General features: G+C 41.0%; 1 protein-coding gene across 1 annotated transcript in view; it reads right to left on the bottom strand.

Annotated features, from left to right (window-relative positions):
* Positions 1-22,231, bottom strand: part of LOC122792864 (kynurenine/alpha-aminoadipate aminotransferase, mitochondrial-like) — an 808,921-nt gene that overhangs the window by 61,229 nt on the left and 725,461 nt on the right. Inside the window, exon 11 of the mRNA XM_044060423.1 lies at positions 14,285-14,386. Within this exon, the coding sequence (XP_043916358.1) occupies positions 14,285-14,386 (102 nt within the window). The remainder of the gene's footprint in view (positions 1-14,284; positions 14,387-22,231) is intronic.

Genomic DNA, 22,231 nt, shown 5'->3' on the forward strand with positions numbered 1-22,231 from the left:
CTCCAAAGCCAAAAACACAGCATCAGTGGGACCGGATGGTGTCCCAGGCTGCGTCCTACATGAGCTCAAAAATGGACGAACCCCTCACCTAAACACACTGTTCAAACTCAGCCTCTCTACAGGCTACGTGCCCATAGAGTGGCACACAGCAACGGTTATTCCACTCCACAAAGATGGAGCCACAACAGACCCCGGGAACTATCGCCCTAAAAGCCTGACTAGTTTGGTCTGCAAGGCTATGGAGCACATCATCATGGATCTCATTAACAGAGACATTGGGAACCTCCAAACACTGGACACTACCCAGTTTGGCTTTGTTAAGGGCAGACCATGCCTCCTAAACCTGGTGGACTTTTCTGAGACAGTTACCAAGGCTATAGATGAGGGAAAGGTGGTCCACACAGCCTACCTAGACCTCGCAAAGGCCTTCAACACCATTCCCCATTCAGGTATTATAGACAAGCTCACCAGCCTGTACATAAACCCCTACGTCACGAGATGGGTTGCCAACTGGCTCACGGACAGAACCCATATCATAAGAGTTGCGGGAGCTAGGTCTGACTCTAAACCAGTTACAAGTGGCATTCCCTAGGGCTCAGACTTAGGACCCCTCCTGTTCGGCATATACTTCTCAAGAGGTACAGGCAAGCACAGGAGGACTATGGCTGACCAAGTTCGCAGACGACTGCAAACTAGAGACTATAATTGACTCTCTGGCTGACGCAGACATCCTTCAAAAGGGTCTCACTGAGGCAGATACCTGGTGTCAAAACCATGGCCTCAAGCTAAACGCCAAAAAGTGCATGGTCATCCCCTTTGGAAAAAACATAGTACCCACAAACTACCACGTAGGTGGGTAGTCCCTTAAATTCAGGAAGCGTAATAAGGGATCTGGGGACCCAAGTAGATAGTAACCTCTCCTTTGACAATCACGTTGCCAAAGTGGTTAGAAAATCCTTCTATGTGGCCCACCTAATCACAAAAGGGTTTGCATCCAGATCAAAAGAGGTCATTGTGCCCCTCTATTCATCACTCATTAGACCCATCATAGAGTACAACGCTCCATTTGGAATGTACCTTACAAGACACCTGCAACAGCTGGAAAGACCAAAGAAGTACCTCACCAAGAGGGTCACTGATCTCAAACAGATGCCCTATGCAGCTCAACTGAAAAACTCCAGCTGTACTCAGTTGCATACTGCCTACTCAGAGGTAATCTCTGCCTGACATACAAGGCCATGTCTAACCCAGAATTGATGGACATGCTCCACCTAAAGAAAACCATATCCCCTCGAGCCACACGCTCTAAAGAGCTAAACCTCACCACAACAATAAATAGGACATGCTGGAGGGATAGATTCCTGTTCCAGAGACTTCCCATGCTCTGGGACAGGAATACAATCTACATTAGGCAGAGCTCCTCGCTAACCCTCTTCAAGAGAAACCTTGACGAGTGGAAGGGAAACAAAAAGTATACCCCAGGGATCATTTCAATGGCTCTACTGGATAGAGGCACAGGGAACTAATCTAAGGGGGCGGCGAAAGCCAAAACTTTCTGGCTAGGCTTATAAATGCCTTTGGGCAGATAGCCTAGTACCTGCCAATGAACCTATGAATATAATTACGATATACTAGTGTGGGATTACACTAAAGAACAGCATGGTGTGATACTGATTTACTTAACAGACTGAGAAGAAATTACTTTAAGCTGAACAAAACTTAGTGCAAAATTAGTTACAGCATTCAGATGTAAAAGTCATATATTATTGTCTAAAGGCTTAAAACCAAACACTGAGAAAGTCACAACAGTAATACAAATTCCTTCTTCAGCAAGAAAAAAGTATGTTCAGAGACTTCTTGGTGTGGTTTACTATCTTTTGAAGTTTATTACAAAGATGTTACATGTAAGTTTACCATTAAAGTGCTTTCTGAGATACAATGTAGAATGGTACTGGGTGACAGAGTAAGAAATCTAAACATTCAGTTGTAGAAGCTTTAACAATGAAGTATTCTGATATGAAGAAATCAGTCATATTGCAAGTATATGCCAGCCAGAACAGAAATGGCACAGTGATTCAGCAAAAAGAGAAGCCAGTTCCTTATGGATCTGGACGCTTCACAGTAGGCAAGAAAATGTAAACTCACAAAGACAAAGAGCTACTGACTATGGTATATTGTCTTGAAAAATACCATGGATAAATGTATTGGGGAAAAAAACGTTCTGGTAGAAATGGACCACAGGCCATTACAGGTTACATTTAACAAGTCACCGTACAAACAGAGATGAAGATGGGGCACTACAAAGATATTTCCCGGATGCAGGCCTACAGAGGACAAAAAAGTGGAAAAAAATCTGCACTGAACAAAGTAAGACAAGACCGCTTAACAATGCAGGATGATGCCAACCAGCAAAAACAGAAAACATGGAAGATAAGCAAGACAGAATGATAAACAAGCTCTCAGGACTTCTACAGGTGATGTCATTTGAACATACAGCTGCTGGACAGCAAAGTACCCTAACAAAAATAGAAAATCATCCATCTCATAACGTGTAGATTAATAGTAACTGAGGAGCATTTAACAGCATCTCTGCAGAGGGTAAAAAATGTAGCTTAAAAGAATGAAAGAAAAACTGGATGATCAACTGAACAGAAAAATAAGGGGAAGTCATAAAAATAATTGGAATTACAGAAGATACCCCCTAAAGATCAGCTAGAGGAATATATTAAATATCGTATCCTAGAATCTGTGAGTTTCTTGAGGTCCCTGTATGGAACAGTACAGACAGTACAGACAGTACACCACGTTGGAAGAAAACAATATAAAAGGAAGCTCCCTGTATATGTGCTATAAAGAATGCATAGCTAAGGACAAATTAATTGATGCTGAAATCTTCAAACAGAAGGACACAGACTAATGACACTAGTTTAATGATGGTAGATTGTGGCTTCTCCAAAGCTGCATGCCAGGAAAAAGAAAAAAAACAAAATGGCTGTGGGAACACAATGGCAATGCCAGGCAATCAAGCATGCATCATGTACCCCACTGTGCCAGTGACCAAAAGCTACAATGAGAAAATTATCTTTATCCATCTGGAAGCAGCCTGAAACATAATCAAGGACTACAAATGAAGTGTGTACTCTCAAGCAGAAAACAAAAAGTGATGGAAACCAAGATAGCTGCTCTAAAATGAACACTTTCCAATTCAGATTATAATAGTAATGTAGTAGTCAGGATCTGAAAGGGAAACATTTCCTGCAGAAGACATCAACAGAAAACTGCAACTTGTTAGCAATGAATCTGAAAGGGCAACTCAACACAAAACCCGTTAGTTCAATAAAAGAAGGACTCTGGTGGACCTGTACAGATACAGAAGCCTCAAATGGAAATGATCACCTTTACAGGAATACAAAAGGAGAACAAGGAGAAAATCACAGAAATAGCAGTTTGTCATACTAGCTCCAGAGGAGAATGAGGAACAGGAGCCATACAGTGTGGGGAAAGAGGCCAAAACCCTCTGACACACATAAACAGAGCTATGGCCAGAGCAAGGAGGAGAGATTAACAGAATCACAAAGACAGCAACAGTCAGAGAGAAGTGAGTGCTTGTTCTTCCAGGAAATGGCACCATAATCGGCTTACAAGAAAAAGGAAAAGCTAGTAAGATTATAAAACAATGTCAGAATTGCAGAAATCTAGAGAGTCAAACCTACAGCTAACATAAAGGGGCTCAGGATGACGTCTGAGACAAAGGTATTCCCCATTTAATTACTTGCATTTTACTTAATGATTCATAGTGTTATGAACTGCTCAGTAGACTGTGCTCACCACGGATCTTAACCTACTATCCACCTCACTATAAGTACATTGTCATTATGTGCACAATGCAGAGCAATTCCTATGATACTGTCATACCAGATAAAGTCAAGCACTGCGATGTGCTCTTAAAAACACTGCACAGAGGCAATTATTTTGCATTAAAAAGCACAATGTACTTGTTACATTTTTATTTTCAACATATGTGGTCATTACACCTCTTTCTCTCTTATTTTACTTTACCTACCATACTGTTCACATACTGTAACCTGCATATATGAAACAACAAAGAAGTAAGCAGAACTAGCAATGGCTGGGAGTAGCTGGACAAAAAAAAAAAAAAACGATTACCTTAACAGCAACATGGAAAATCTGGATCAGGGATAACACATGTAAGAAGCAGCACAGAAAAGTTGCAAACTGATGCGGGAGCCATGGGAATGTGTGCAGGGGAGACAACAAAGATGGCTACAAATAAAAAGACTGACAAATGTGATCCAAGGTGTTTTAAAACAATAATAGTCTGTTGCAGATGCATCTACTTAAATGTAACAAAGTTATGAAAGGGCAAGGGATTAGGAAGGGACAAGCAGCCAGCACTGTTAGGGAAATGGTAACTCAACCAGGTTCCCTGGCTCACAGACAGATTTGGGGGTGGGGTGGGGGGTAAAGCTCGGACAAGAAATGTAGCCTTTTTTGAAGGGACAAGAATGGGTAGATAATCATGTGGTAGCTAGGTGAAACTGATTCACACTAACTTCAAAAGAAAATCCTATATCTTCAAATTATCAAAAAATGTGCAATAACTTCCAGTCCCCAACTGTGCTCAGTTGAGATATACGAGCTTGAGACATCTACTGTAACATAAATTATTCTGCCAAATGATGTTCTTTAACAAGACAATCAAAAGACTACAATTTCCGAGATAGAAAGAAGAGAAACAACAAGTCTCAATACATGAATCAATTACTGCACCGACTCTTTTAAGGAGTCTCCCACTTGAGAGATAATAGGTCACCCAGGACGATCCTGTAGATTTTTATGGATCTTGGAGACAGTAAAACAAAGGTACTCTTGGATTTTTAATGCATAATTTGTAAACATATACAAACGCAAAAGAGCTTCAATGTCAAGAAACCAGGAATCAAAATGAAATGCACCAATACTACAAGCCACAAGACCTGTCCTTCAAGAATTCCACAAAGCAGAGAAATAGGCAAAGAACGTTATTAAGTTCTTTACTTATTTCACTGCTTTGTGGAATGCTTGAGTTGGGTCATGTGGCTTGTGGCAATGGTGCATTTCATTATGTTCCACAGTTTGGAAACATCACTGTCCATAACAATAAGACTCCCCACAGCCTCCACTGAAATGCCAATTAAGAAAGACTGGACAATTCTTAAAATATCTGCCTGAAGCCTAGAGCTACAGCAAGACATATTTAAAAGTTCATAACATGTTTTTTCATAGGTAAATCTAGGCATGACCACAACATTTCCCTTTTTGTCCAAAAATTTAACAATCAGGCCTTTGTTAGAGATTTTAAAACTGACCATTACTAATAAGGCAAACTGCATCATGTACTATAGGTTCATAGGTGTGTACTAGGCGAATGGCCCTTGGGCCTTTACAAGCCTAGCCATAGAATTACCCTGGTATAGTGCCACCCGACCTTAGTTCCCAGTGCCTCAGTCGAGTAGAGCCACTGGAGTTATTTTTGGGGTGAATTTTCTGTTTCCCATCCACTCATCAAGATTTTTCTTGAAGAGGGTCAGTGAAGAACACCACCTAAAAAGGCACTATAGGGGTGGCAAGAGCTTTGGCCAGTATCCGGAAGCCCAGGGGTGACAGATTCTGGATCCCCTTAGAGTGACACCAGAAACTTATCCAGCTGGTGAAATCAATCATTTTCTGCTTGTACTGTGGTATCATTCTGGGTGATGGCAGGATGCTGCTCAGGGCTAGGATCATACCCGCCTGGGCTACATAATGCAAGAACTCCTCTATGTCACTTTTCATGTAGTCCAGGGAGGTACGTCTCAGGTCATTCACACCCATGTGTACAATCATAGAGTCAGACTTGTACCTATTGCTGAGGGACCTGAACGCGTGTGTTATGTGGCAGATCCTGGCACCTGACAGGCAGTTGACTGTTACTTTCTCCTTATTCAACTTAGTGAGTAGGACATCAGTGTGTCTCACTATCGAGTCACCTATGACTAGTGTGTTAGGCATGCTGTTTTGCCTTAGGGGCTTTGGTTGAGTCGCACACTGTTTAGGAGAGTTATGCGTCTCGTGATTAGTGTTGTGTTCTGGTGGTCGAGTGAGTTTCTGCCTCGGAGGTCTCTGCTGCTTGGGTAGATTTTTATTGAGAGCCTCCACTAAGGTGGGTGTGTGGTTTGTGTTTGTATGTGAAGACAGTGCTGGTGTGTGTTCTGGTGGGCCATGTGTTCTATGTGGTGTGGTGCAAGAGTTGGCCTTCTCCTCTTGACCAGCTATTCCGTTCTTGGCTGGAGAGTGCATGGCTTCCAATTTGGATACATAAGTGCATCTCTCACAAGTCTGAGTATTGGAAGGTAAGAGGACAGGGTTGTCGGTGTACATGAGGCAGCTGCTACATTGCCTCAGGATGCCCAAGTTCACCAGGTTAATAGGGGAAAGCACAGGGAACTGACCTTTAGACATGCCTGAAGAGGTGGGCATTAATAATAAGTACTGTAACCGTTTCCTTGTAGAATGTTTAGTGCTGGTAGCACTTTTGTGTGCTACGATAATTGCTACAAGAAGTCTGGTAAAGTGCTAGACTAATAAGCTAGTATAAATGCAGGAGAGGAGAGAACTAGTAGATCTAAGGGAAACATTGAAGAGCAGACTTTTTGGCACCACTCAGAAGCTTACAAACAGTCCTGGATACAGCAAGTCTGTATCTGGACTAGACTAGTTACAGGAGAGGTGGGAAACAAGCGCAAACATGGGCTTTTAAACCGGAAAGTTGAGAGAGATGGAAAAACTGTCCAAACGGCCAATAAACTACAATTTCTGGGCCAGGAACCACTCCTCTTGTGGTAGATAGACCACCTAGTGCTTACCACTCCCACTGATAAGCTAGAAGGCTTCCCTCCAAAATAGAAAGGATTGGGGGGGCTCAGAAGCTTACAAACAGTCTTGGACACAGGAAATCTGTATCTACAGTGGTGAGGAAATCACTCTACATTGCGCAACTTATAAACAAAGGTATGGCATTTAAGTCCAAGGAAGTCATTGTTCCACTGTATTTGGCATTCATCAGATCTATCATTGAGTACAATGCCCCCTTTGGTATGTACCTAACCAGGCATATCCAACAACTGGAATGTTCACAGAGGTTCCTCACTAAAAGAATACATGGTGTAAGAAAAATGTCCTATGCAGAAGGCTTCAAGGCCCTATTGCTGTATTCAGTCTCCTACAGGCTTTTGAGGGGAGATCTATGCCTGGTATACAGGGCATTGTCAGACCCCACTCTGATGGACCTCCTGCATCGTCAGAAAACAAACAGCACAAACAGGGATTTTCTGCCTAACATACAAAGCTATGTCAAACCCAGAGCTGTTGGACATGCTCCACTTAAAGAAATCCCAATCCCTCCGAGCTACATGCTCTAGGGACCTGTCCCAGAGACTTCCCATACTCTGGAACAAACTATCTATATCAAACAAAGCTCCTCATTAGCACTCTTCAAGAAAAACTTTGATGATTGGATGGAAAATAGAAAATTCACCCTGGGGATCACCTCTGTGGCTCTGCTCGACAGGGGCACAGGAAAATTTTCTTGGGTGGCAAATGCCAGGGTACCATTTTGGCTAGGCTTGTATAGGCCCTAGGGCCGATAGCCTAGTACCTACCTATGAACCTATGGACTAGACTAGTTACAGGAAAGGGGGAAATAAGCTCAAACACAGGCGTTTAAGCCAGAAAGTTGAAAGAGATGGAAGAAACTGCCCAAAAGGCCAAATAAACCACAATATCTGGGTCAGAAACCACTCCTCTTGTGGTAGATAGGCTACCTAGTGCTTACTACTCCCACTGACAAGCTAGAAGGCTTCCCCTCCAACACAGAAAGGCTTGGAGGACTCAGGAGCTTACAAACAGTCCTGGAGACAGCAAATCTGTATCTGGACTAGATTAGTTACAGGAAAGGGGGGAAACAAGTGCAAATGCGGGCTTTTAAATCAGAAAGTAAAATAAAAATAAATAAATAAAAATAAAAACGTTGAGAGAGATGGAAAAACTGCCCAAACGGCCAATAACTACAATTTCTGGGCCAGAAACCACTCCTTATGTGGTAGGTAGGTTACCCAGTGCTTACCAGTCCCACTGATAAACTAGCAGGCTTTCCTCCAACACAGAAAGGCTTGGGGGGCTCAGGAGCTTACAAACAGTCCTGGATACAGCAAATCTGTATCTGGACTAGACTAGTTACAGAAAAGGGGGGAAACAAGTGCAAATGGGGGCTTTTAAATCAGAAAATTGAGAGAGATGGAAAAACTGCCCAAACGGCCAATTTCTGGGCCAGAAGCCACTGCTTATGTGGTAGCTAGGTTACCTAGTGCTTACCACTCCCACTGATAAGCTGGCAGGTTTCCCTCCAACACAGACAGGCTTGGGGGGCTCAGGAGTTTACAAGCAGTCCTGGATACAGCAAATCTGTATCTGGACTAGACTAGTTACAAGAAAGGGCAAAATAAGCTTAGAATTTTTTTTAAATAGTAAAGTGGAAAAGGAGAAAGCTGGAAAAGAAGATAATTCAAGGTTAAGAATCTAAGTGGGTTGGCCTTCACAAATGTTCTCTCTCTATTAGGTAGAATGAAACTAATGACACTAGACTGGGAGGAGTGTCCCAGATCAAACATACAGTATGGGTGGGCAACTGCAAAACCACCAAGTATAAGAACAAAACAACAATGGGATGGGAAACTATTACAGCTACTAGCTGTAGCCACTAAATGAAAGTTTTAAACAGATAAAGGAGCAAGGAGACTCTAGAGAATGCTTTTAACTGTAATTAAATCAGTTATATGATACCAGACTAGAACACAGAAACCTCAAAAAAAAATGCACAGAAAAGCCTGGATAGAGCACTCACAAACAGAAAATACAACTCTCGGTATGAAAAAGCAGTTTACAGTTAACTAATTCAGTAACCATGTAATTAGAGTAATGAAACAGTATCTAACAATGAAAAATATATACTCGGAGGCTCTAAATAAAAATCTGCCTAAGCAGCAGAGACCTCCAAAGCAGACACCCAAGCAACCGCTACCCCAAAACAAAACACGTGCAACACATAGCTCACAAAGCTAGTGTGCCGAACAGTCACAGCCCTTAAGGCTAAACAACACACCTGATACACTTGTAATAGGAGACTCTATCATCAGGCACACTGACGTCCCGCTCACCAGGCTGAACAAGGAGAAGGTCACGGTGAGCTGCCTGTTGGGCGCTAGGATCCGCCACATAACACAAGCACTCAGGTCACTCCAAGGCAAGTACAAATATGAATCAGTCATTGTCCATGCTGGTGTGAATGACCTGAGACGTACCTCCCTGGACTACATGAAAAGAGACATAGAGGAGCTCTCTGAGCATGTAGCCCAGGCCGGTATGACCCTGACCTTGAGTAGCATCCTACCCTCACCAAGAATGATGCCACAATATGAAGACAAGATGATCAATTTCAACAATTGGCTTAAGTATTGGTGTCATTCAAAGGGGATCCAATGCCTGTCAGCCTGGGATGACATGCTCGACAAGCCACGATGCTTCACTAGGGACGGCTTGCACCTGTCACTCCTGGGCTTTCGGATATTGGCAAAGGCTCTTGCTTCCCCCATAGTGCCTTTTTTAGGCAAGGCTCAAAAGACAAACCCACCTCTACAGGTATCACAAGGGATAAGAAACTAGGATTAATGCTACTCAACGCCAGAAGTCTAAACCTCAAGATGCACGCACTCGAAACTCTCCTTAGCATGGAGAACATCGATATCTGTGCAGTAACAGAAACCAAGGCTCCCGAGAGCACCCCAGCACTACCAGGTTATACCTCATACCATGCTTTTCGGCCCCAAAACTTGGACCGAACCACAAAAGGAGGGGGAGTATCAATATTCCTCAAAGATACCCACACCTCCAGGTTGGTGGCACAGCACGAAGCATCAGAGACTATCCATGTGCAACTAACAGTGGGTAAAACTGCCTTCCAGTTTATAGCCTGCTACAGACCACCCTCCCAAACCCAGGAACCCCACTCGGCCTTCCTGAGAACACTGGAAAATATGAAGGACTCTCCAAACACCATTATATTGGGCGACTTCAACTACCCAAACATAGCCTGGGAGCATTACTCTAGCTCCAACACCCTAGCCCAAAGGTTCCTAGCATTTATAAACTCAAATGCTATGGAACAACTTGTTACCACTCCCACATGAGGGGAAAACATACTGGACCTGATCATCACCAACATGGGGACTCTATGCTCCAGACCAAAAGTGTATCCCTCACTGGTAAGATCAGACCATAAACTAATCTCACTGGATATTCACATCCTGACCCCACCCACTGCCCAGAAAACCACAGTGAAAAACTTCCCTAAAGCAAATTTCACACTCCTCAAAACCGAGGTGGAATCCTTCAAAGCCCCCGAGCCTGTGGAAAATACGGCCCAGACCGCAGAATCCTTTATAAACGCATTCTATGAACACCTTCAGGAATGCATGGATCATGCAATCTCAAATAAAACCAAGACCCAATCCTCCAAAGGCAGACATCTTGTCTGCTGGACCCCAGCCATAAACAAACTACACAATAGAAGGCGGAAGCTACTACACGATAGAGCAAAATCCCAAAAAGGGAAGGCATCTGTGATCAGTATTAGCAAAAAACTACGGGCACTCATAAAATCGTCTAAGGCCAGCTTCGAGAGAAACATTGCACAGGACACTAAGGATAATCACAAGGCTTTCTTTAGTTATTTTAGGAACCTGGGTGGGAATTCCCAGATATGCTCAGAATTAGTCCAAAATGACAAAAAATACATCGAACCCACAGACATTGCCAACATCCTAGCTGACAGGTTCAGCGCAAACTTCTCCCACCAAAAGGGCAAATATCTATCCCAGCAGAGTGCTGCCCCCCTGACATCTCAGATGCTCAGGTAAGAGCCGCCCTCTCCAAAGCAAAAAACACAGCATCAATGGGACCAGACGGTGTCCCGGGCTGCGTCCTACATGAACTCCAAGAAGAGCTAAACCCAAACATAAAACTACTGTTCAATCTCAGCCTTACTACAGGATATGTACCCAAAGAGTGGCGTACAGCAACAGTGGTCCCTCTCCACAAAGGTGGTGCCTCAACGGATCCTGGAAACTATCACCCCATAAGCCTGACTAGCTTGGTCTGTAAAGCTATGGAAAGGATCATCATGGACCTCATAAATAAAGATATTGGGGACCTACAGACACTGGATCCTACCCAGTTTGGCTTTGTTAAAGGCAGATCCTGCCTCTTAAACCTGGTCGATTTCTTTGAAACAGTCACCAAGGCCATTGACGAGGGGAAGGTGGTCCACACAGCCTACCTGGACCTTGCAAAAGCCTTTGATACAATACCCCACTCGGGCATTATAGATAAGCTCACCAGCTTAAATATTAACCCCTATGTCACTAGATGGGTTGCAAACTGGCTCAAGGACAGAACCCACATGGTTAGAATTGCTGGAGCCATGTCAGACTCCAAACCAGTTACAAGTGGCATCCCACAAGGCTCAGTCCTGGGACCTCTCTTGTTCGGTATATATTTCTCGGAGGTACAGGCCAATACGGAAAGACTGTGGCTGACCAAGTTCGCAGATGACTGCAAACTGGGTGTCATAATCGATTCTCCAGCCGACACAAGCATCCTCCAAAAGGGCCTCATAGAAACAGACAACTGGTGCCAGAGCCATGGCCTCAAGCTAAACGCCAAAAAGTGTATAGTCATCCCTTTCGGCAAAAACAAAGTGCCCACAAATTACCACATAGGTGATAATCCATTAAGTACACAAGAAGTAATTAGGGACCTGGGGACCCAAGTTGATAGCAATCTCTCATTTGACAACCACGTGGCCAAAGTGGTTAGAAAAACATTTTATATAGCCCACCTAATCATGAAGGGATTCACATCTAGATCAGGGGAGGTCATCGTGCCTCTTTACTCATCCCTCATCAGGCCCATAATTGAGTACAATGCCCCTTTTGGGATGTACCTTACCAGACACCTGCAGCAACTGGAAAGACCCCAAAAGTACCTTATCAAGAGGATCAAAGGGCTTAAACAGATGCCATATGCTGCCCGGTTAAAGAAACTCCAGCTCTACTCAGTGGCATACCGCCTGCTCAGAGGCGATCTGTGCCTGACGTATAAAGCCATGTTCAACCCAGAATTAATGGACATGCTGCACCTCAGAAAATCCAAATCCCATCGAGCTACGCGCTCGAGAGACTTGAACCTCAGCGCTGAAATAAATAGGACATAAAATCCCAGTCCAGGTTAGGCAGAGTCCCTCATTGACTCTCTTCAAGAGGAATCTTGATGAGTGGATGGGAGATCGTAGGTTTACCCCGGGTATCACTTCTGTGTCACTGTTAGACAGAGGCACAGTATACTAACCTCGAAAAAGGGCATAGCAAAATTAATTTAAAATGGGTGGCGAAAGCCAAACACACTCTGGCTAGGCTTATAAATGCCCTAGGGCAGATAGCCTAGTATGAACCTATGAGCCTATAAGACAGTATAAAACAGTACATAAATGTAGTGAAACAGTATAACCATAAAGCACAATTATAAGAATTACAAAATTGCAATTCAATGAAATAAGTGTAAGAAATAACTTATTCTGCTCTTGGAATCTTAAGGAATTTCTGCTTACATTTCCTTATCACAAGGTAAGTATTTAATTATTTCATTTTTGAAATGGTCACAATATACCCACAAACCTAAATAAGTGGCTAGAGGAACAAATACAGACTGGCTATGAAAAACTGCTTTATTTATGTAAAAATGAAAGAATACAAATTTCTGTCCAAACTCTGTGTATTACAACTAGCAAAAGTATTTTTGGTGAAGCTTCTAACAGCAACCACAAGTCTAGAAGCACTTTGGAAAGGGATACCCTTAAGCCTGGTATTTAGTTCTTTAGAAAGAACTGAAATAGTGGCCTTTGGCAGACAAGCATTCTCCAGCACAATGTTTCTTTCACTAGAAACAGTTCCAGGTGAAGTCATTTGTTTATTTGGGTGCTTAGCTTTTAACATTATATCCTGAGAGAAACTGCTGACTACTTCCAGTACTTACTTCTTCCGGACAATGCTGCTGGTGGTAGAAGTTTCCTTCTTATTCTTGCTACTGCCCAAATCCACAGGTATGTTCTAAGACTGTAGTCTGCTACATTCTCATTTTGATTTCACAAAGGAGCTCCTCACTGATTTTACCACTACTCTGCAGCCCATGTTCTCAAAAGTGCCTTTGATGAAATATGACACCATGCCTGCTATTGCCATGGATACCAGGGAAATCATTCCCTGGTGATGTCTGCCTGATGCTGATACAGAGTTCTCCATTTCTGAGTGGTAACACTATCAAACTACTGTTCCATTTTGTTTTAAAGCTGTTCTTTAACTTGATGTTATGTCAGGAAAACTAATGGAATCAGATACCATGATCATTTTGAATGCTGCTTATCTTGGCTGCTCAGTTTGTCCCCATTGGGAAAATAATATTCAGCTTGATCTTAATGGCCACAGGAATACTCTCTGATCAAGAGACATGTTATCTGGTAAGTGCAGTACACACTCTTAGATGTTCATGCTCCAAATTCTATATTGGACAATCCTCAAGACATGTTAGGCTTTGGATTTTAGGCATGCCCATGATTCTGATCCTAAGGACTTAAAATGTTCTTGTCATATAAGCTTCCAGATGCACATTTTTATCTAGACCATCAACAGTTTTTTTACATGCTGAAACAGTTTATTTTTTTCTTTAAATGTTTCTCCCCACATGACATGAACAACGAGCTGAATTTAAGACATTTATTGTAGCAGCCTTCTAAGTATGTCTCTTCAGCTTCATAATTTATTTGAACATATTTTTTCGCTGACCAGTGTGCTTTACATTTTACTTAAACAGGGCTACTGTATTATATTACAAAATTGCAAAACATAACGGGGATCACCATTTCTAACATGGTCACATTTCTCTCAATATTTCAACGGAATGGTTGCAATTACTTCACATCCTGTTGCACTGAATTACATGACAATGCAGCTATACAGCTGTACTCACAAGTGTTTTTTTTTTGTCACATGAAGGATGGTGACAGAACTTCCTCACTGTACACATCTGCCACTGTATCTGTAACTACAGTGGTTATAAACACATCAAACAAACTTACCAGATCCATCTGCTCAGCCGAAGCAAAAGAAAAGGATGCTCTGAGGTATGGACTTGGCTGGGAAGAATCTATGCTAAATGCATTTCCAGGAACAAACAATACCTGCAGAAGAAAGCAAAATAGGCAAGGTAATTTAGTGCATTATAATTGCAGAAAGCATTATTCGTATTACATAGTCTAAAGATATATTAGAAAGTGAAAATAAGTTATTTCAACATTTCATAACCTCAACATGCATAAAGTCTCTGTCCACTCAACCATTCCCTAACATAAACTGTCTTTACCCCATGGAGACAATGCTGCATACCCCACAAAACTAGTTATAATGGGGGAGGGTAATGGGGGGTGCAAATAATTTGCTCTTTGTTCATCAACAAATTCAGTAACTGAGGAAGGAGAAGTCAGTGTCAGTACTATGGTTCCTCTGCAGCTTGGGTAAAACAGTTTATGCACAGATTCACGGTGAAAAGGGCACACAAATAATGTTGGTGTTGAGTTTAGGAGAATGTTGACAAGAATTCTGCCTCTTAAGGTCACATTTCCCTAAAGCTGTGTGTTTAATGTTTCTATAACACAAAGTGTTCAGCAGCTGAACTCATTCTGTCTTGAAAACCAAAAGTTTTGTGAGGTCCTCAGAACAGCCCTGCCTCTGACAGTTGATGTTGTATGAGATCCTAACTACAAGACTTCTGGTACCCATAAGGCAACTGTTACTGTTATATGACCTACAGTAATGTGCATCTGGGGGTTCTGTCTCCTGCCTGTGTCACCTTACCCTCCAACATCTGCATATAATCAGAAGATCCCAGATCTCACTGGCTAATCACTTCTTTCTTACTCAATAACACTGAAGCCCCAAGCCTTCAAAACTTAACATTTTTATTTATTTGCTTTTATTAAATTACTTACTGTATTTATTAACTAGGTAAAACCAATGGACACAAGGGTACCTTTTTATAGGCCCAACTAGGGAACACTGCATGTTAGCTGATTTGCTCAGAGTCACACAGTTTGCAAATGGAAACTGAAGGAATCAAACCTAGTATTAGCGGATGAAGGAAATTAACAGCTCAGAGTCTTAAAGCCCTGGAAAACATGCCAAAATCTGTGCATGCAAGAACCACCACGATTTGGATACAGTCCATCCAAATCAAAGGTAAAATTCCAGCCAGAGAGGAAGTAGATAGGAAAGCTTGAGATCTGCTCTAAGAAATTCTTTTGGAAATTCAAGACAAACTCCTAAACAGTAACACATACAAAGAAAGCAGGAGAAAAGGTGAATACCAGTGATCGTAAGAATGTGGAGAAACTTGTTCTTAGGCTAGAATGATTTGAGAAGCACAGATATTCCCCAAGAAAGATCTTGTAAAAATCAGCAGAAGCATACACCACTCTATAACATTTTGATGCGTCTACATCAGCAATAATCCAAATGAATAATGCCAATGACTATCTATTTCATATCAAGATTTGAGATTATGTTTGGATATTCTTAAACCTTATTTCCATCTTGCAAGGCAAATGAAGAGCTAAAAACCTTTATGGAAAGCATTGCTGTCTATATATAAACAGTTCCCTACAAACAATCAAGGCAGTACAGTCACCCTTCTTACTTATCCCGGGCTGGTGTTAGCCTTTTGAGGGCCCCCAGCAAATGTCAAGTTGGGGGCCCCCCTAGGCACTTCTAGTCTAAGTATCATTCTGTCATTGATGCCCCTCCCAAGCAAACTTTTAGCTCATTCTGCAAACACTTAGGAGTAGTAAGCAGAGACTGACCTGTAGCTGCAATGCTCTTACATTGTAGCAGGTAAATGTACCACACTAAGCTGGCCCATCACCATCATACAGATGGGCATTTACAGTTGCTAGCATTTAGTTGCAACAGTGACGCATTACAACAACTCTATATATAGGTCTGGATTTAGGTGAATGATGTCTTAGACCAACTGTTTCAGCCCCCAAAAAACACCCACACCCTCCAGTCCTTTAACCTATCTTGGGCTTCCCATTCCATACACACACACACACACACACCCTCCAGTCCTTTAACTTATCTTGGGCTTCCCATTCCATACACACACACACACACACACACACACACACACACACACACACACACACACTCCAGTCCTTATACACACACACACACACACCCTCCAGTCCTTCTCCCTATTGTGGGCTTCCCATTCCATACACATACACACAGACACACCCACACCCTCCAGTCCTTCTCCCTGTCTTGGCCTCCCCATTCCATACACACTCACACACACTCTCCATTCCTTCTCCCTATCTTGGGCTTCCCATGGACAACGTTTGGTAATTATGGTCATGACAAAAAATTTGAAGATCTAAAGAGACTTAGAATTAAAGAAACTTCATTATTTTATGACATTTGCCTTTTGGAGAAATATGTCGAATTATCAATCACACCGAGAGGTTTGAGAATTGACAAACTTCCTGCATACAGATTTTCAGAGGATGAAGATGAATTTTTAGCCGAATGGCAGGCAGCGTCTCTTCAATGTACCTTAACTTGGTTGAGAATTCTAATTAAACGGAATCGGAGAAGTCTTGGATTAATCCAATCTAAAATAGCAGAAGGTGAGGCAAGCTTATCAGATACACATGCAACTCCTTCTTTTTTACAGGCCATGAAAGATATTAATAGTGCTGTTTCTAAAGCTGAATGTGAAGTTATAGCAAGAAAAAAGAAAAAACTGAACAGAGATATTGCTGATTTTAAAAGCAACATCATTTATTCGTGGCAGCGTCAGCGTCAGCGTAAGAAAGGTACGAGTGGAACATCCCGGGAGAGATCATCAGAGGGTAGTTCACGCAGTGGGCGTGATTCTTCGGTTTCATCATCAGATACAGCCGGTGGTAGCAAGAAAAGTGTATCCTTTGAACGCGTTGATTTGGCGGATGATAATGCTTCACTGACCGAAGGAGAAGAGCAAGGCAGGTGGAATTTTCGGCAAGGGGCGAAACGAAAATCTCGCCAAAAAGGTCGCAACAAAAGGTACTGATTTCGTTGCTAACGCTCATGCTAACGCTCATGTGTCTTACACTTTTTGTGGACACGAGCGTGAAAATGAATGTACTGATTTCGTTGCTAACGCTTATGCTAACGCTCATGTGTCTCACATTTTTTGTGGACATGAGCGTGAAAATGAATGTGTTGAGTTTACCAAAGATCCTTTTCTGGAGAATAATGAGAACAGTACTAATGTTGTTAATTTAAGCGACTTGGTCTTATCATCTGAAATGTTAAGGTGCTGAATTTAGGCAGTAAGTTCGTGCCAACAAAAATCCCTGCACTTTGTGATATTCTACTGGACATTAAACGCTTTTGTAGGAAATTATATTTAAAAGTATTTTTTGACAAAGGCTGTGTTAATAATGCTATTTCTGTGGCATGTACAGAAGGTAATTCAAATGTTTTTGCAGACTTTAATAGTGTTGAAAATAGTTCTGTTTGCTCTGTTGATTTGGATGACTTGGATGATTTTTCTGTTCTTTTTGATCCTTTATTGGATGTTTCTATTTATGATATTATGGCTGAAAATGTACCAGCTAGTGTTAATCAGAGGGGCAGTAGCTTAGTAGATGGTAGTAGTGAGGCAGGGGCTTTTGACATTCATTCTGAACATTTTTTTACTGGTTATGGTAAATTTATTTTACCTCAATTACCTAGTCGTAGCTCTTTCTGTCCACCAAAAAATTCTGCAGCTTTGAGGACATTTGAGAATGTCTTATGTAAAAAGGCAGAAATTGAATATGCTAGCTTTTTGAAGCAGTTTTTTTCCTTCAATTTAAGCAAGCCTGAATGGTATGCTTTGAAGAATATGAAGGAAGCTTCAAAAAAGTATGCTTTTTGTGTTGCAGATAAAGGGGGCAAGTGGGTAGTTATGAACAAATGTCATTATTTAAAAATGAACTATGATTTATTATGTAATGATTATGTTTATGTTGAGTTGCCTAGAAATCCCATTAATGATTATAATTCTTCTCTTTTAGAAATTCTTGAGAGAGGTGAAAGGTTGGGTTTTCTGAGTAACAAAGATGTGAAACATTTATATGTGGCTAATCCTAAGGACCCTACTTTTTATGCTTTGCCAAAAATACACAAAAATATCTATGACCCCCCTGGTCACCCTATTGTGTCCTGTTGTGGTGGTTATTTGGAGTTTGTAGGAATTTTTTTGGATAGCGTATTAAAGGACCAATTGAAATATGTTGCCTCTCATATTACCAATACAAATCAATATTGTGAGATGATTAAAAATTTCGAATGGGACTCTAGTTTTTACTGGGCTACGGTCGATGTAAAGTCCTTATATACTAACATTAGCAATAAATTGGGTTTGGAAGCCATAATGAAAATTTTGGGTGAAGGTCCACGCACATCTTTTGTTATTTCTCTTTTAGAGTTTGCACTTAGTCATAACTATTTTGTATTTAATAATAAAATATTTCTTCAAGTAGATGGGACTGCAATGGGAGCTAGTTTTGCTCCAACTTATGCAATTTTGTTTATGTCATTTTTTGAAATTAATTTTTTATATACTTTGGAATTTTTTCAAAGAAATGTTATCTCCTATTACAGATTTATTGATGATTTAATTTTTATCTGTAGAGGAGACATTTCAGATTTTGACAAATTTATGGTAGATCTTCACCAAAATAGGTTTGGTTTAGAGTTCACATGTTATTAACAAACATGAAATCCAATTTTTGGATATTTTGTTATATGTGGACAAACAAGGAATTGTCCAATTTAAACCATATAGGAAGGAAGTACCTTCTAATAATTTTTTGCATGCATCTAGTGCACATCCTATGCATCTTATTGAGGCCCTTCCTTATGGTGAATTTAAACGAACATATGAACACACTTCTGAACATAGGCTTTTGAAATTGGAATTTCACAATGTTTGTAAGAGACTGTTGGATAGGGGTTATTCTGAGATTTTAATTAGGAAGAATCATGCAAGATTTGATTCTAATTTAAAGCATCATGTTACAAAGTTATCTTACATTAATTCAATTCATAAACAGGTGGATACTAATGATGACAGATTATTTTTTGTTACTAAATACTCTCTATTTTCGGACACTTTATGTAACATTGTCAATTTCTTGTGGCCTATTGTTCATAAAAATGAGGAGATTGGGCATCTTTTTCCTGAACATGTTTCCTTTTCATATGGCAGATATGCCAATCTTAAGGAAATTCTTAAACCTAGACATTTGCTAAGTGATGTTTCTTTGTTGGATTTTGATATTCAATATGGTATGTTTAAATGTGGTAAATGTAAGATATGTGTGAGAGTGAAAAACCTATCAGGTAGTACCATTAATGGGGTTAAATATTTTGCACAAAACAATTTTAATTGCAGTTCCTGTGGTGTAGTTTACATTATTGGTTGTGATTGTGCTTTGCCAAAATATTACATAGGTCAGACAAAACGCCAATTAAAAATACGTGTATTAGAACATATTGGCGATGTTCGCAATGCTAGGATAGATAGCCCTATATTTGAACATTTTCATACAGTACATAATGGGTCTATTGACTCACTATTTTTTTGTGCTTTAGCCAAACCCAATGTATGTTACGGAGGTAATTTTCAGCAGAGTCTATTAAATCTAGAAAGTAGATTAATTTTAAAATATGGTACTCTAAAACCCCGAGGTTTGAATTTGGAAGTGAATTTAAACATTTAATAGTATCTTTCTTGTGTTTTGTAATGAATAATTCGATGTATTCTAAGCTTTATGTGTTTCTTATATTTGTATAAATTTTGTCTGTACCTTTAACTCTCTGGAGTTGTTTAATACCATTTCAATCATATTTAATTGTTGATTGTTGGGTAGCACCAGTATATATAATGCATCTGGTGGCTTGATGTTTATTCCTTTGAAGGCTGTTGGGCCGAGGTACCGGAATTAATCTGTTGTATCCTGCATCCTGTTCTTGTGGTTTGTTTCATTATAATCAGAAGATCCCAGATCTCACTGGCTAATCACTTCTTTCTTACTCAATAACACTGAAGCCCAAAGCCTTCAAAACTTAACATTTTTATTTATTTGCTTTTATTAAATTACTTACTGTATTTATTAACTAGGTAAAACCAATGGACACAAGGGTCCCTTTTTATGGGCCCAACTAGGGAACACTGCATGTTAGCTGATTTGCTCAGAGTCACACAGTTTGCAAATGGAAACTGAAGGAATCAAACCTAGTATTAGCGGATGAAGGAAATTAACAGCTCAGAGTCTTAAAGCCCTGGAAAACATGCCAAAATCTGTGCATGCAAGAACCACCACGATTTGGATACAGTCCATCCAAATCAAAGGTAAAATTCCAGCCAGAGAGGAAGTAGATAGGAAAGCTTGAGATCTGCTCTAAGAAATTCTTTTGGAAATTCAAGACAAACTCCTAAACAGTAACACATACAAAGAAAGCAGGAGAAAAGGTGAATACCAGTGATCGTAAGAATGTGGAGAAAAGTACAGTTTTGTACCTACCATAAATGTAGATGTTCGAGGATTCCATTGCTGCAGTCCTTACTATTGGGTATAGTCCGCGTCCAGTCGGCCCGAATACCAGAGTATAAGGCTGACGTCGGTCAGGGCGCATTAGACTGACGTCAGTACGTCAGGGTACTAATGCGCATGACCGACGTCATATCCTCAGTCTTTTCTTGCCCCAGATGTCAGAAGACCCTAAAAAGACAAGTCCCAAAATACCTGCACCAAAACATGTACAATATATACAAGAATATATACCAAAATATAAGCATGTAAACTCACCTACACAACCACCCCTAAACACAGAGGGGAAGGAGGGAGGGTAAATTGGACTGCAGCAATGGAATCCTCGAACATCTACATTTATGGTAGGTACAAAACTGTACTATGTTCTTCGTTTTCCATTGCTGCAGTCCTTACTATTGGGTAGAATCCCAAAGCAGAGGTAAGGGAGGCTGGCAAATCATAAGGAAGTAGGAGCTGACAACATGCCTTGCAAAACAGCTGTGGCAAAACCAGCCCTAGACTTAGAGTAGATAGGAAGGTGATAATGCTTAGAGAAAGTATGCACTGAACTCCAAGTAGCTGCTTCCAAAATATCCTTAGTTGCCACCCCTTAGAAATGCTGTTGAAGTGGCAGTAGCCCTAGTGGAATGAGGCCTAATCCCAGCTGGAATCTCCTTGCCATGATGGGAATAACAAAATGCAATGCAAAAGCCAATCCACCTAGAAATAGTTTGTTTTGACACAGGCTTGCCCTGTGAACTCAAAGCAAAAGAAACAAACAACTGCTGAGACTGCCTAAAATCCTTAGTCCTGCTTAAATAATAACGCAATTGCCTGTGTACATCTAAAGTGTGCAAAATCTTTTCCCCTTTATTTTGAGGGTCTGCATAAAACGTAGGCAAATGAATAGTTTGGTTTAAAGCCACACTAGAAACCACCTTAGGCATAAAGGAAGGATTAGTGCGTAATGATACCCTATCCTTATGGAACAGCAAAAAGGGCTCTACTGCCATAAGGGCCTGCAACTCAGACACCCTTCTTGCAGAAGTAATAGCCAACAGAAAAGCAGTCTTCCATGACAAGTATTTCAATTCAGCAGTAGCTGCAGGCTCAAAAGGTTGTAGAGTAAGTTTTTCCAACACAAAATTGAGATCCCAAGCAGGAGTAGGAGCTCTACGTGGGGGTCTTATATTCTTTGCCCCTCTAAGAAACTGCTTGAACAAAGGATGCGAAAACAAAGGTGGGTCACAATCATAGTGAGCCGAAATTGCTGCAGCATGAATCTTAATGGAGGAGAAGGACAAACCTTTGTCCAATAACTCAGTAAGATATTGAAGAGCCACACTCAAATTAGGCTCAGAAATCTCCAAATTCTTTGCTGTACTCCAAAATAAAAATCTCTTC

The sequence above is a fragment of the Protopterus annectens genome, chromosome 2.part0 (genome assembly GCF_019279795.1).
Source record: "Protopterus annectens isolate FY-2018-M chromosome 2.part0, PAN1.0, whole genome shotgun sequence".
In the NCBI taxonomy this organism is placed as follows: domain Eukaryota; kingdom Metazoa; phylum Chordata; order Ceratodontiformes; family Protopteridae; genus Protopterus; species Protopterus annectens.